Genomic DNA, 16,274 nt, shown 5'->3' with positions numbered 1-16,274 from the left:
TAGAAAGACCTACTCATTGTACAGTACACACAGAATTTCACCCAGACCAAAAAAAAAAAGAGCTTTTAATTCCAACTTTTTAGGTATTAATTATATCCCTGGGTTGACGAGAATCCTGATGGCTTAAAAAGAAAAACACCTCTTAGTGCTCAGACAGTTTCTGTGGGTATGTATGTAACTGTGGGCCGTCAGTTACACACATACCTGAGTGCTGATGACAGGCTAGACGTGTTCAAACTCCCTGCCCTGCTCTGTAACTCAGAGGCAGCCAGTGAGATGAAGCTGGCTGGACTGCTCAAAGTCCTCAGATGAGCGTGCCCCATGCATCTTCTCATTCCAGGGTTGAACGGCGATGACTTCCTGGCAGTGGGTTTGCGCAACCGCCGCGTGGTGTACAGTTACAACCTGGGGTCCGGCACCGCAAGTATCAGCAGCGATCCTCTTGATCTGAGCCTTGGGATCCACACGGTCCATCTGGGGATGTTCCTCCGAATGGGCTGGCTGAAGGTAAAGAGTCATCCCTTCGTCTGCCCCTCAGACTTCTCAGTGCCAGTACAGTATTTGGTCGGGTCTGTGCAAAGGCCAGAGGCCGTGCCACGCGTCCCCACGAAGTTCACAAACCAGTGCACAGCGTGGAGGACCAGAGGGATGATGTCAATTAAGTGACACGGGAATAGGTAAGGGGGCGGGGCGGGGTGACTGATATAAATAAGGAGAGAGGACGCATTCAGAAGATGCTTCCCCAAACAGGTGACGTGTGAGCCTAACTTCTAATAAATAGGAGTTTGGGAAAGGAGCAGCGGCCAGTGTGGATTTCAAGAATGCAAGTAGTTTGGTTTGGCTTTCAGGTGAGGGGAAGCAGGAGATGTGATTAGAGGTAGACAGGGTCTGTACCATCAAAGGACTTAGATGTCACGCTAAGATTCCATCTTTATCCAGGGAGGACTGAGAAATTTAAGAAGGGGGTTGGGTACCATAGACCATTTCCACTTTCTGTTAATTGACTCTGGTGATTGTGTTGAAAATGGATGGGAGGGGGAGGCAAGGCTAGATGGAGGAGGACCAGCAGGTTGCCGGCTCCTGAATCTTTGAAGAACTGTGATTTTGAGTGAAATGCAAAACCACCACTGCTATATTAATATATCCATGGTAACAGACACCAGCAGAGAAGCAAGGAATTGAGTGGTGAAGTGCTTATTTCCTCAAAATTCAGGTCTTTGTCATGCCAAGTTAATGGGAAATAAAAAAGAGTATCTTAACAGTTCACCCTGGGGAATTAATTCCTTTCTTAATAGGTTTTGAATTTTTTTTTTTCCTTTTGAAGGTAGATGATCATAAAAATACATCCATCACCTCCCCAGGAAGACTGGTTGGTCTCAATGTCTTCAGTCAGTTTTATGTAGGTGGCTACAGTGAATACACTCCAGATCTCTTGCCAAATGGAGCCGATTTTAAAAATGGCTTTCAAGGTAAGGCACGGATGATATTTATACTATACCTACTTGTTTCAAAATTTGTAAAAATAAAAAACGTTTAAAGAGTATACTTCTAGTTCCCAAACCAGCAATTTGGATTGCTTTCTGATTGGACTTGATCAAAGTTTGATTTTAAAGGAAAGCATTTATTCTTATTAATCACTTACTACCTATGTGCTAGGTGTTTGGGATGTTTCGGTAGAAAAAAAAAAACACAAAGGTTTCTATGCTTGTGAGTTTACATTCTAGTTGGTCAAAAGAGGGAAGAGATAATAAACACCACATATAATAAATAAGGAAATTATAGAGTGGTATAAGGTGGTAAGTTCTGTGGAGCAAAAGAAAGGAAAAGTCCAATGTGAGTGGTTTTTTTATATAGGGGGCTTTTTAATATAGGGTAAGTAGTGTAGACCTCATGGAGTCACAGTGAAAACTGAAATTCCAGCCAACTTTGGAATGTAGTTGATATAAAAGATGAGTGACAGACTGCAGCCAACTAATCCATACCACCAAGGTGTGGTCCCACTGAGGCCACCAGAAGCCAAGAGGATTAAGACCCAACTCCAGGCCTGGCCAGTGTGGCTCAGTTGGTTGAGTGTTGTCCCATGCACTGAGAGGTCACTGGTTCAATTCCCTGTCAGGGCACATGCCCTGGTTTCGGGCTCGCTCCCCAGTAGGGGACCTGCAGGAGGCAGCCAATCAATGATTTCCTCTGTTCAATGTTTCTCTCTCCCTCTCGCTTCCTCTCTTTCACTCTAAAATCAATAAAAACATATTTTAAAAAAAAAGAAAAAAAGACCCAACACCATGCTAGGGCAAATAATCAGATCGCCATCATCTGTTTCCTGTGTTCAAAAAGGAGGCAGCCGATCAATGATTCTCTCTCATCATTGATGTTTCTATCTCTCTCTCCCTCTCCCTTCCCCTCTGAGATATAGATGTCAGATCTTTCCTATAAAAGTGATTCATAGCAGAGGTATAAAATAAACACATGCTTTGAATTGTTATAATAATGAATTTAGTGAAAATAAGCTTTTTGGTGGATCCCTGGTCCCAGAATATTCGGTCAAGGGGCTGCTCTTTATAGTATCCTGAGCCATTCTCCCACGACCAGCCGAATCTCTATCTGAGATCAAGGAACAGGTACCAGGATGTGATGCAGGTCCCTGTGAGACATCCAAAGCCCTCTCCGGCACTTGAGCTCTCTGCCTGCCTGGCACCATCCCGTTCCCCACCTTCACCGACTTCTGCCTAAACACTGACGCAGGAGGCCACGTACTCGAAACATATGAAAGCAACACAGCTAATCCAACATAATACAAGGGCGGGTTTCAATACAAGTAGTTCATTGTGCCAGGGCTCTCAAAGGAACGTTTTCTTTGACTATGTAATCAGTGCTGATTCTCAGAAGGGTGTGTTAAACAGTTTGAAGCAAGTTAAGGCACTATGCTAAATACGATCGAGAGCTCAATAGTTCTTTCACAGCAGGAGACCGTCTGGAAAGGATTGTGAGGGCATAACAAATCAATGAGTTTTTAAAAACATTCGGTTCTAGGAAAAGGATGGGTAAACTTATGAATGTGTAAGAAGCACACATCTTCCATTCACTGAAACAGAGACCCCGTGGGAGAGTCATCAGAACTTGCTGTCATTTAATCACAGACAGGATTCTGACATAAATACTCTGGATACAGCATCTATATATATAAAAGCCTAAGTAACTGTTACGACTGGACAGCTGGATGACCAGCCAGTAGCTGTGACATGCACTGACCATCAGGGGGCAGACGCTCAATGCAGGAGCTGCCCCCTGGTGGTCAGTGCACTCCCACAGCCAACCTCCCACGGTCCCTCCCCCTGGCCAGCCGGCCCCAATTGGCCCTATTCAGGACTAGGCCAGACAGCCCCGATCGCTGGCCAGGCTGAGGGACCCCACCCGTGCACGAATTTGTGCACCGGGCCTCTAGTTAAGGATAAAAACATGGACTCTGGAACCCATCTGCCTGGGTATGCGCCTCAGCTCTGCCACCAACAAGCTTCATGACCCTGGCTAGTAACCGAACGTCCCTGTGCCTCGCTGTGCCTCATCTGTAAAATGGGATAATAGCAGCACTTGTCTTGCTTGTAGTTCTGAGAGCGAGGTAATGGAAAGAGAACGCAGATTACTACCTGGATTAGAGTGCTCCCTGTGTTAGTGATGATGGTGGTGCTGGTGGTGGAGGTGACATAGCTGCAGTCACACACTTGCTTCTCTTTCTCTGCTGCACAGACGGTGGGTACAAGCACAGGCTCTGCCTTCAGGCTGTCTTCAAATTCGGGTCCTGTCACCCAGCAGCTACGTCCCTCTGAGCCTTTTACTTCAACTCTCCAAACCTCCATTTTTCCTCTGTAAGATAAAAATACCTACCCCATGGGGTTCTTGTGAGTTGATCAATGAGCTAAAGTAATGTTAAGTGCTCAACCCAGAAAGCAGCACCTGATAAACACTCAATAAATGTTAACTGATATCAGTACTCCATCCTGTTGTCATTGGACTTGATGTTTTCAGATTTACTGGAGTCCAGAGCTTCCTGGTTTCCTTGTGTTATTTTCTCCCCCTCTATTAGGAACTTTTCTTCACATCTTGATAATGAGAACAAAGAGAGGCTTTCTTCAAAACCTGTCATTTTCTCCTTAAGTGTGTTATGAGCCTGAGTTCAGCACTCAAACAGCTGGCCCTCCTGTGAGAGAAACTCAGGATTGCAGGTCCAGAAGGCTGACAGCGGCCATGGTCCTCAGTTAGGATGGGAATCTTGGGAGGGTCTTCTTGGAACTTGACACTTAATCCACAATCTTACCGAAGCTCCAGGACCTAATTTTATCATTTGACTCTTGAATTCTCCCTGTCGGTCTGCCTCTTCTCCATTATAAACCAGCATTTACTATGAACTGTACGCTGCGGACAATCATTACCAACCTACCATAAATACCAGATTGCAACTAAATCATAAACCTATGCTTTCCCAAAACTGAACTCTACTGGTTCTAGAGAAGGATATAGGGTGACTTCTTTAAAATATAGACTTCTGAACCCTACCCCAGAACTACTTAATCAAAATCTCCATAATGGGATCTAAAAATTTGCATTTCAAGTAAGCCTTCCCAGATTTGGAAATCACTACATTAATTAATCATAACGAAGCAAGTAGAGTTATGGAAGAATTTAGTAATTAGTCTGGCCTTAGCCTAATTATTAAAGTCTAACATCACTAGCACAAATAAATAAGGCCTACTTATTTTTCTTTAGAATGGGGATTAAATCACACAGAGTACAAGATTATCTGATTTAGGCTTTCCCGTTTCTATAAACACTGCTGATAAACAACTCTAAGCCAGAACTCCTCAGCCTAAAATACAAGTTGTTACTGTTAATGTAGTCCATTTGTTTCTGTTCTGGAAATGGCTTATCATGAGTCATTATTTTCCCTATAACCTTAAACAGTGATAAAGATATTGACGTTTTTTAACTCTTCTCCAGATTAAATCACCTACATATGCCAAGCATTTCTGATTACCTGTCCTAGTAAAGGGAATTCTCCCCTGTTCTCCAAAGTAGCATCTATTACCAAGCTGCAGGCTCTCAGGTTGAGGGTCAGGGGTGGGCTTTAGTGGGTTCCTGAGGGTCCTGAAATCATGCATGTAATTGTGTGTGCATTTTTCTAGGAGAAGGCCTGTAGCTTTCATCAATGTTCTAAGATCTGTTACTTTCACTGACTGACCTATTTAATCCTGACATAGAATTAAAAATTGCTTTTGACAAGTGTGAACATGGGGAAATCTATTATCCCATCCATCTGTTATTCTAGTGTTATAGCAGCTAGTGTTCTCTGATACAGGGATTATTAAATATTTATTACTCAACTGAACAGAGTGGACATAAAATAGATTCGAATTCATTAACAACACCGTAAGGATGTTATTCCAACCTGAAAGTGCCCTACACTGTCAGTACAGTCAGTTTCTTTAGTTCAACTTTTCTCCCTCTCTCTTTTTTAATTGCATGAGCTTTTTCAAACCAGAGTCCATAAGGGGGAAAAATTAGTTTACTGCAATAATTTAAATATCATTTTACTGTCCAAAAAAAAAGCCATTACTTATTTGAAACCTAGTATATTTGACTAGGTTTCAAATATACACATGGCTCATGGCTCCAAAAATCTTTATCATAATTACTGTATCACCTGCAGAATAGATGTAGTGAATACCTGCTGCATGGTGCTGTACTAAGCAGATTATATTTCATCTTCAATATTAATAGGAGTGAAGTTTTACAATGTACCTTCTACAACTGGCTCCCACTATAATTGCCTTTAGACTGACGATATGTTGACTGACAGGAAGTATCTCTCTAAAATAAACACATGTAACTAATTGTATTTGCTAAATGTTTCTCTACATATATCACTGCCAGGTTTTTAGTCAAAACATATTTTAGCAGTTCCTCATAACAAAATTATTTCTTATCCATATAAAAGGGGAGAGGTTTTACATGAACAGCTTCAGACATTAATATATATTATCATTTAGCCGAAGCCGGTTTGGTTCAGTGGATAGAGAGTCGGCCTGCGGACTCAAGGGTCCCAGGTTCGATTCCGGTCAAAGGCATGTACCTTGGTTGCGGGCACATCCCCGGTAGGGGGTGTGCAGGAGGCAGCTGATCGATGTTTCTCTCTCATCGATATTTCTGACTCTCTATTCCTCTCTCTTCCTCTCTGTAAAAAATCAATAAAAATATATTTAAAAATATATATATATATATATATATATATATATATATATATATATATATATATTATCATTTAGCCAAGTGTTGTTGTTTTTTTTTGGTGCATGATTATAAAAACTACAAAAACCTAATACTAGTATCCTACAATATTTTGTTAAAGAGAATTTTTTTTATAAAGTAAATAAAGAATTTCTGAGACAGTGAGGAAGGGGGTATGGGTGGGAGCTGAAATATAAGGCCTAACTGCCAATCATAATATGGGCCAGATTATGTATGTGACCTTATTCCTCTTAACCCATGGAGTACTTATTTTTGTCCCCGTTTTAAAGTTAAAAAGGTTGGCACTTAGTTAGGTTTGGGTCATCTAGTCATTTTGTGAGAGAGATTGTAATTGAACCTGGACCCACCTGACTTCAGTCCTCCTTTTGCTCTCTGCTGAGTACATTTCACTAGGCAGGGGCATGCAAATTCCTGCTGTGTCGGTTGAGCTACCTGGTTATTCCATATAAAGCAGTTGGCATTCATTCATTCACTTCTTCACCCAGTATACCATATTAGTGCTTTTTTGCGTAATAGCAGTAGTTGGGGGAAGAACAAAGATTAAATCTAAGGAAGAAAATGACAGTTCTCTTACAATGAGAAAATATCGGTGCAGGCTGAGGATGGTGCTTGTCAGGGAGAACTAGGTTAAAAGGCAAATTTTTTACCTTTCAAAACAGAACCTATTTTTTTTTTTTCACCATGAGAAATTATTTCAGACTTGCTTCAGAAAATGTTTTGGAAATAAAATCTAATCTAGCCTATCTGTTATCATTTTTCTATTTATGGTTGTTGTCAATATTGATTTATAGAACATTGTAAATAAACTCTAAGTCCTGAAGGAAATGAGGAAAATTGCAATACAGTTCAGTATCCTAAACAATTCCATTAACTAGCTAATGGACTGCCCTTTTTGTTATGTTTATTTAATATTGGGTTGGAAAAGACTTTTCTTTTTTCCCAGCTTTCTTGATGTATAATTGACAAATAAAAGTTATGTATATTTAATGTGTATAATGTCATGGTTTGGTATACATATGTGAAGAGTACCACTATCAAGTCAGTGAACATATCCATCATCCAATTAATAAAATTTTAAACAGAACAATATGTTACCTTAAAAGTGAGAAAATAACTGTCTTTCTATTTTATCTATTTCCTCCATTTTTTATATGAAGTATTTCCCCCTTTCTTCAAGGTTGTATTTTCACTATTCAAGTTTGCACCAGGTAGGACGGCCGTTTCAGAAGGCTGGGGAATCCTGAGGGCCACCCAGATGCTGGGCACAGCGTTGGCCAGTGTGACACTCCTCCTTGTAGCTTAATGAACTGTGGCAATGGTGGGACCTGCATAGACAGTGGAGCTACTGTTTAGTAAGTATGGCATTAGGAAGGAAGGTAGTGGGTTATTAGCACTCTAGCTGGTACTTCGGTCACACAAACTAGGAACACAAACTGACCCTCATATCTTAAATCTTTTTTAAGGTAGACTTGCTAGATGACTAGGGGACAGATAAAGGAAACTAGAGAGAAACCAAACCAGCATTTGCATCATCTTCTCAATTCTTTTAAGTTTTTAAAAATGTATTCTTATTGATTTCAGAGAGGGAGAGAGAGATAAAAACATCAATGATGAGCCCGGCTAGAGTGGCTCAGTGGTTGAGCATCGACCTATGAACCAGGAGATCATGGTTCGATTCCCGGTCAGGGCACATGCCTGAATGTTAGGTTCAGTCCCCACTAGGGGGCATGCAGGAGGCAACAATGGATGATTCTCTCTCATTATTAATGTTTCTATCTCTCTTTCCCTCTTCCTTCCTCTCTGAAATCAATAAAAATATATTTTTTTTAAAAGAATGGGAAGTGTCAGTAAGAAAGCGAAGGTGAAGGTGCAGGTAGGAAATTCATCCTAACTCCTTATTGTCCCACATGGAACAAAGGTCTAGCTGTTTCAACATACGGCTGTTGCCGGCAAGACGATGAAACCTCGGTTCTTGTCTTCCTGAAGGAAAGATTTCAATCAAGAGACAAAGTTCAGCAAAGCAAGCAAGAGTTTGTTGGCCGCAGCAAAAACACACATAGGATAGATAGTGAAACAAGGAAGGGCGTAGAAGAAGCAACAAGAGAGCCTAGGCTGGGCTGCTTTGGCTCACAGGGAAGTCAGAGAAAAGGGGGCCTTGGAGACAGGTTCAGGGGGTTAACCCAGGACAAGCTGCCACTGCCCAGTGCTCCCTTGGTTGCAAGCCTTGTGGGTCCCTTAGAGGTTAGGGGATACGTGCCTGTGGGGGAGGAAGAGAGGGAGGGGAAAGTTCAGGAGTGCTCCCTTTCGGGAGAGCGCTCACTGGGTCTTTTGTGTTGAGGGTATTTCTCTCTCTCTCTTGCAGGTGGGAATCTTAGGGGAGGTCTCAGGGGAGAATCTCAATAGAATATTCATCAGCTTTCCAGGTGTGCTTTTTCCAGGGTCTCCTTCTCCACTGATTGGTCTGCACCAGGGCAGGGGGTCATAAGCCAATGCAGCTGGTCCTGAGGCAGCCACAGCATCACTTGTCTGGCGTTGCTGCTTTTCTGGACCTAGAGCTGAGGCCTAGATCAGTGGTCGGCAAACTCATTAGTCAACAGAGCCAAACATCAACAGTACAACGATTGAAATTTCTTTTGAGAACCAAATTTTTTAAACTTAAACTTCTTCTAACACCACTTCTTCAAAATAGACTCTCCCAGGCCATGGTATTTTGTGGAAGAGTCGCACTCAAGGGGCCAAAGAGCCGCATGTGGCTCGCAAGCCGCAGTTTGCCGACCATGGGCCTAGATGTTATCTTTAGGGAGGAAAAGGTCAGGGGGGTCTAAACCACATGAACAGCTATATGCTAGGGGAGGAAAGGTTACTCTGAGGGTAAGGTTCTTGTTTTCCCAGTTTTGCCCCTTGCTAGACACCCAGGGCTTCGGCCCTGGTGACCTTCTGTACCTGACCCATCATCCTTGCTCTGCTCATGTCTGCCTAACTGCTTATAAGAGAGCCACATGTGTTGATCTTGGAATACATCAAGCCACATACAGATAGACACAACTATTTGAAGATTATTTTGATTCACATAGGAAATTTTTTTGACTTGTGACAATAAAAGTAATCTTTCAATTGTACTGCACTTTGTGGCCAACAAAGCAAATTTCTGCATGCATTATTTCCATTGCCCTAATTAAAACTTTCTAAATTAGTCAAGGACCATCCTAGCCCCAATTTAATACATGGGAAACTAAGCCCAGTGATTATGAGTAAACAAGAGGATGTACCAGCATCTTGTAAGTAGTGCAGCAGGACCCAAAAGCAAATTTCCCAGTTCCTGGGTCAAGATTCTCTCAGGACCTAATTAGCAAGAAATTAGTTTAAAAGCAGCTAGCAATTAACAGTAGCCCCTTATCAGCTGGATGTAATATATTCTTTTTTTTTAAATATGTTTTTATTGATTTTTAGAGAGAGGTAGAGATAGAAAAATCAATGAGCCCTAACTTGTTTGGCTCAGTGGATAGAGCGTCGGCCTGCAGACTGAAGGGTCCCAGGTTCGATTCCGGTCAAGGTCATGTACCTTGGTTGTGGGCACATCCCCAGTGGGGGGTGTGCAGGAGACAGCTGATCGATGTTTCTAACTCTCTATCCCTCTCTCTTCCTCTCTGTAAAAAAATCAATAAAATATATTTAAAAAAAAAAAAAAAAGAAACATCAATGAGGGACACATCATAGATCAGCTGCCTCCTGCATACCCCCTACTGGGGACTGAGCCCACAACTGGGGCACATGCTCTGACCGGGAATCGAACCAGTGATTTCTTGGTTTCTGGGCCAATGCTCAACCACTGAGCCACACCGGCCAGGCTCATTTATTCTTAATTTTTTTTTAATGTTGACATTACTTCAATTAGCATTTCCTATTTTCTCCAAATTGGAGGTACCTTGCCTCATAAATCCCTGGCGGGGGTGGGGGGTGTCATAAATTCCTATTTGGGTGGAAAGCTGTATGTCATAGACTTGTATGAGAACCTCAGGTTTCAGTAATGGAACCAATACCTCTGACAAGATTTCTTACAGGATTCTGCAATCTTTCTTATCAAATTATGACCACTGCCTGGGACTCCCTTGTTGACATAACAACAAAATATTTACTATATCAATGACTCATGAAGCATTACTGCAGAATAAGAAATAGCTCTTGTGACTATTATATAATGACATTAAAAGGATGGCTCCCTGACCTTAAAAGAGGTGGTTTTTATGGTATGTAAATTAGACCTCAATAAAGCTGTTTCAAAATAAGGTTCTCACTCATGCACATTCAACTTCAGTAGCAGCATATGTTTAAAGAGAATGTTATTCATTTTGACAGTGTTTAGAATTCTGCTCTAATCTCAATAATAAGAATCCTGTTTTTGTTGGTTTTTTTATTGAATTTATCCTTGTTTTTAAAGGAAAAAGATGTTCTTTGTAATATACTTTTTTTTTACACAGTTGTGTGTGTTTTTTTAATCCTCACTCGAGTACATGTTTTCCATTGATTTTTAGAGAGAGTGGAAGGGAGAGAGAGAGACAGAGAGAAACACTGAAGTAAGAGAGACAACGATTGGTTGCCTCCCAGATGGTCCCTGCAAAGGAGGTACATGCCCTTGACCAGAATCGAACCCAGGACCCTTCAGTCCGAAGGCTGATGCTCTATCCACTGAGCCAAACCAGCTAGGGCTGTAATATACGTTCTAATAGTGTTTGAGAAGTTTTCCTCTACCCTTGTCCTAGTCCCAGGCTCTCAACTTCGCATGGCTCTTCACTTTTATTTTGCGCCTGTGTGGGTACCCTACTCAGAGTACCCAGATGATCAAGGCCCATTTGCCATGCGCATGCGTGCGGGCGAGGACACAGCAGTATTATTAGGTGAAAGGCCCCTTTGCCCTACACAGGTGCGAGGGCAATGACTCAGTCGTAGCAGGATACACACTGCGCAAGCGCACCCTTATGAAACCTGTTTATGTTAATGCAGCACGAGCGTCTCTAATTGGCAGGAGGCCGCTTGTGTGTGAGCGTGTACGTGAGTTGCCACTGACCAGCCGGTGCAGGCGGCGTTTGTGGGCTCCCTTGAAGGACTCCTCTGTCTGGTGGCTCCTGTAGTAGCAACGGCCACTTGGTCTGCAATGAAGTCTCTTCTGTGTATGCCAACGGCGTCTCATGTCTGCATCTAATACCCGGCGTCCGAGAAGCTGTGCTCCCTCAACCAGAGAAATATGGAACTGAATTTCCAGGTAACATTATTGACAGCCCAAAGCTAAAATTCAATCTTTTCTTGAAAAAAAAAAATAACACATGATAATTTTATTTTTAATGCTCAAGAGGCAAGTCCCAACCCAGAAGCATAAATTTCAGAATCAATTTTAAAAACAAACTCTCAAAGCCACTCAAAGTGTCTTAACAGCTTAATGGTATAATTTTTTATAAAAAAAATTAAAACAGAAAATGCTCATTTTCGTTCACTTCTCACAGCAGGCGGAGGGCGGGAGGGCCAAGGTGGGGGGAGGCATTGTTCTGGTACCGAAGGTGAAATCTTGTGCCAAGTAAGGAGGGAGGGGGGCTTGATAAGGCTTGGATCCGGGGCTGGGCTCCGGGAAACTGCTAAAAGCCTTGCTTTCCTGCTCCAAGTGCGTCAGCAAACACAGATGCAGCTGCGCTCTAATGCAGTTGCTCAAATGAGGGTATAATAAGGCAGAGTTCATGTAAAGCCTTATGCTCCTGGGAGGGATGAGCTCTGATGCAACAAACAGTAAACTCTTCCTGTTGTTAGTAACCTAGGCTGAAGAAGGGGTGGGGGGAGGGTTTTAGTTCTACCTTAGGTCTATATGCATTTGTTTGGTACAAAGTGTTTTCAGGCAAATTTAACTTCATTTAAGTTGTACTTCGTTTGACCTTAAACTGATATCCTGGCTGTGATTGAGGGTAATAGGTGACGTGTTCCTTTAAAAGTAAGCACAGTGTAGGAAAACCAAAAGTTCCAAAAACAGATGTCAGAATGAGCAGCACAGACAGCGAGGACAATAGAAGTACAGAGAACATGGATGTAAAATGGGAAATGCATCAGAGGATTTATACCAAGTTCATAAATGAGGCTGATTTATAGCATAAGTCTATCAGCGAGCACGAAATCTCACTGCTCCAGAGTTTCCTAAACATTTTTTTGGCTCACAGATAAGGTCAAAGATCTTTCCAAGATTCATGCAAGCACCAGCAGGAAAGAGTATGTTCTCAAAGCCTTCTCTTGTTTCCATACAGACACTATACCGTGCATGCCTAAAAGTAATAGTCAATTTCTTTGAATTTTACTAAATGAGCAAAGTCATTCACACTTTAAGATAGATCAGACTGGTTTGGCTCAGTGGATAGAGCATCAGCCTGTGGACTCAAGGTCCCAGGTTCAATTCCGGTCAAGGGCACATGCCCCGATTGCATTCTCGATCCCCAGTAGGGGGCATGCAGGAGGCAGCCAATCAATGATATTCTCTCTCTCTCTCTCTCTCTCTCTCTCTCTCTCTCTCTCTCTCTCTCTCTCCCCCTCCCTCCCTCTCCCTCTCCCTCCCTCCCTCCCTTCCTCCCTCCTCTCTCCTTTTCCCTTCCTCTCTGGAATCAATAAAAATATATTTAAAAAATAAAAGATAGACCAGACTACTTTGGTGCATGGGGAGGAGGTGTATGCCGATATGTAGTGGAAAGGTTTTGTTGTTGGTGGTGATTTTGTTTTGATTTGTTTTTCCCCCAAGGGCAAGGTGTGAACCTATGTTTTGGTCATCCCATCACTACAGTGAATACATGGCCACTCCACCCCACCTCTGTATTCTTCCCATTGCTTCATTTTTGCTCCAACCGACTCTCTAGGTTAGAACAAACCTAATTCCTCTTCTGCTCTCAGGCAAAGCAGTTTAGTTACTGTATATTCTTTCTGTAGTCCAAACTCATACTCACATCAGTGCTAATAGGGTCCACCATCAACTCCAAGCAGCTTATCTAAATAATTTCCCAAAAACACTTTCCTCTCTAATAGGAAGTGGGTCCAACTGTTAGCAAAATACAATGTTTTGGCCCTTAACCTAGAGAACAGAATCATTAGGACTGAGGCCCACAGACAAGTGCCAGTACGTTTATTAGTATGTAAGGAGTAACTCATCTCATCCTTCTTATACTCTCTGAGATATCATCAAAGAAAGGAAGGCCACGGGGAGACATCAGCAGGTGGAGTGATTATAGCAACCATTCCTTGTACGCGTGTCAAATGTTGTCATGCCATCAGATTCCAATGTACCAGGAGGTTCCCTTGTTTTAGCACTTGTTTATTTTTCAAAGGCTCTATTTTTGAGCATATCATTTGACATCCAGGAAATTTTGGTAGGTAGAATGAGATCCATCATTTTACTTACAACTCATTCTCCCAACTTGTTACTCAAAGGGAAGTCAATGATGAAGAAAAGCCATTTGACATGAATGAGGCCATCCAACACAACTGATGGTCTTAGGACAGTGGTCGGCAAACTCATTAGTCAACAGAGCCAAATATCAACAGTACAACGATTGAAATTTCTTTTGAGAGCCAGATTTTTTCAACTTAAACTATATAGGTAGGTACATTGTTATTAACTTAATTAGGGTACTCCTAAGCTGGCCTTTGCTAAAAACTCAAGGGGCCAAAGAGCTGCATGTGGCTCACAAGCCGAAGTTTGCCGACCACTGTCTTAGGAGAATGAGATTCAGCAGTTTCTCTTTTCTTGTAAATTGCAGAGAAATGAGTTATATATGCAGAAGTGGAGTTCTTCAGGCAATGTGATCATTGCTTGCTAAGTAACGCATATCTATTCCATTATTCATATAACTTTATTATCACAGCACATTTCATTTTAATTACTATATCTATGCTTTTGCTTATGCATAGAAATCTGTTACCATAACTGTCTTACAGGTCCAGCTCAAGGTAAATTTTCTGTAAGAACTTTTTCTTTCTGCTCTCATCTCACAATGATGATTCTAATACTTTTCCCTCATTATCCTCAATGCATATAAAAGAATCTCTCTGATCCAAAGCAATCCTATCTAATAAAAGAGTAATATGCAAATTAACCATCACTCTGATACGCCCACCAGCTATGCCCACCAGCCACACCCACCAGCCAATCAGGAGTGACTATGCAAATTAACCCAGCCAAGATGTCTGCGGCCACAGAGAGAGCAGGAGGGAGGCTTGTGTTTCCCCGGCGATGGAGGAAGCCAAGCTTTCCACACACCCTGGCAGGCCCAGGCCTCCGATTAAGGCTACAAAGTTTCAATTATAGAAGATAAATAAATCCCAGATACCAGGGCCTCCACTTGGGTCACCGGGGGGCATGGCCGGCCTGCAAACCACCACAGGCCCCTCACCCAGGCTGCCCCATGCCCCAAGGGAACCCCCACCCTATTCCGGGACACCCTTCAGGGCAAACCAGCTGGCCCCCACCCATGCACCAGGCCTCTATCCTATCTAATAAAAGAGTAATATGCATATTGCCCATCACTCCAACACACAAATGGGTGCCCCCATGTGGTCAAAGATCCTTCCCCCTGTGGACACAAGATGGCCACCACAAGATGGCCAGCAGGGGAGGGCAGTTGGGAGAGACCAGGCCTGCAAGGGAGGGCAGTTGGGGACGATCAGGCCAGCAGGGGAGAGCAGTTGGGAGGGACCAGGCCTGCAAGGGAGGGCAGTTGGGGGTGATCAAGCCTGCAGGGGAGGGCAGTTAGGGGTGACCAGGTCAGCAGAGGAGGGAAGTTGGGGGCAAACAGGCTGGTAGGGGAGCAGTTAGACATCAATCAGGCTGGCAGGGGCATGGTTAGGGGGTGATCAGGCTGGCAGGCAGAAGTAGTTAAGGGCAATCAGGAAGGCAGTCAGGCGAGCAGTTGGGAGCCAGCAGTCCTAGATCCCGGTGGGATTGGGCCTAAACAAGCAGTCGGACATCCCTCAAGGGGCCCCAGATTGGAGAGGGTGCAGGCTGGGCTGAGGGACACGCCCCCCTGTGCACGAATTTCGTGCACCGGGCCTCTAGTCCTATATAATAAATAGAAAATATGCAAATTGACCATCACGCCATCACAAAAAAATGGCGGCACCCAGTCCCCTCAGCCCCACCAGAGTCCCCCAGTCCTTTCAGCCTTGCCGGGAGCAGTGGGGGCAGGCACACGGTGCGGCCGGACCTGCCCTCAGACCCCCAGCCACCCAGGGCCGGCCCAAGGCACAGGCAAGCATTGGATGTCAGCTGCCCAGCCACCCAGGGTGGGCCTGAGGTGCAGGCAAGCCTCAGATGGCAGCTGCCCAGCCACCCAGGGCCGCCCGAGGCTCAGGTAACCAGGGCCAGCCAAGGCTTGCACTGCCGGCAGTGGCAGCAGCAGAGGTATGATGGGGGCGTCACCTTCCTCTCGTCACCGGGTCACCTCCCGCCCCTGAGGGCTCCCAGACTGTGAGAGGGGGCAGGCCGGGCTGAGGGGACCCCCCCCCCTCCAGTGCATGAATTTTCAAGCACTGGGCCTCTAGTAAGAATATATATCTGATAGGTAAACTGAAAAAGTATATTAAGCCCTGGCCTTTGGCTAAGTGGTTAGAGCATTGGCTTGCACACCAAAGGGTCTCGGGTTCAAGTCCCGGTCAAGGGTACATACCTGGATTGCAGGTTTGATTTCTGGCCCCAGTTGGGGGGCTTGTTTGAACGGCAACCGACTGATGTATCTAGCTCACATCCATGTTTCTCTCTCTCTCTTCTCCCTCCCTCCCTTCCTTCCATTCTCTTAAAACAAAAATTAATTTAAAAAAATAACCTTGGGTAAGGATTAACAGCAACAAAAGTAGATTAAGTAGAGATTATATTTTTTAAGGCACAGTTTTTCATCTGCACACTGAGGGCTAATAATTGTAGAGTTATTGTGGAAATTAAATGAGTTAGTACATATAAA

At 43.5% G+C, this 16,274-nt stretch overlaps 1 protein-coding gene across 1 annotated transcript in view; it reads left to right on the top strand.

Annotated features, from left to right (window-relative positions):
* EYS (eyes shut homolog) overlaps positions 1–16,274 on the top strand; it is a 1,391,558-nt gene that overhangs the window by 1,322,791 nt on the left and 52,493 nt on the right. Inside the window, 3 exon segments of the mRNA XM_054722350.1 lie at positions 341–507; positions 1,325–1,469; positions 7,478–7,652. Of these exon segments, the coding sequence (XP_054578325.1) occupies positions 341–507; positions 1,325–1,469; positions 7,478–7,652 (487 nt within the window).

The sequence above is a fragment of the Eptesicus fuscus genome, chromosome 10, assembly GCF_027574615.1.
Source record: "Eptesicus fuscus isolate TK198812 chromosome 10, DD_ASM_mEF_20220401, whole genome shotgun sequence".
NCBI classification, from domain to species: Eukaryota; Metazoa; Chordata; class Mammalia; order Chiroptera; family Vespertilionidae; genus Eptesicus; species Eptesicus fuscus.
Note: the sequence above shows the minus strand (reverse complement) of the source record. Positions and strands in the feature narration are given on the sequence as shown.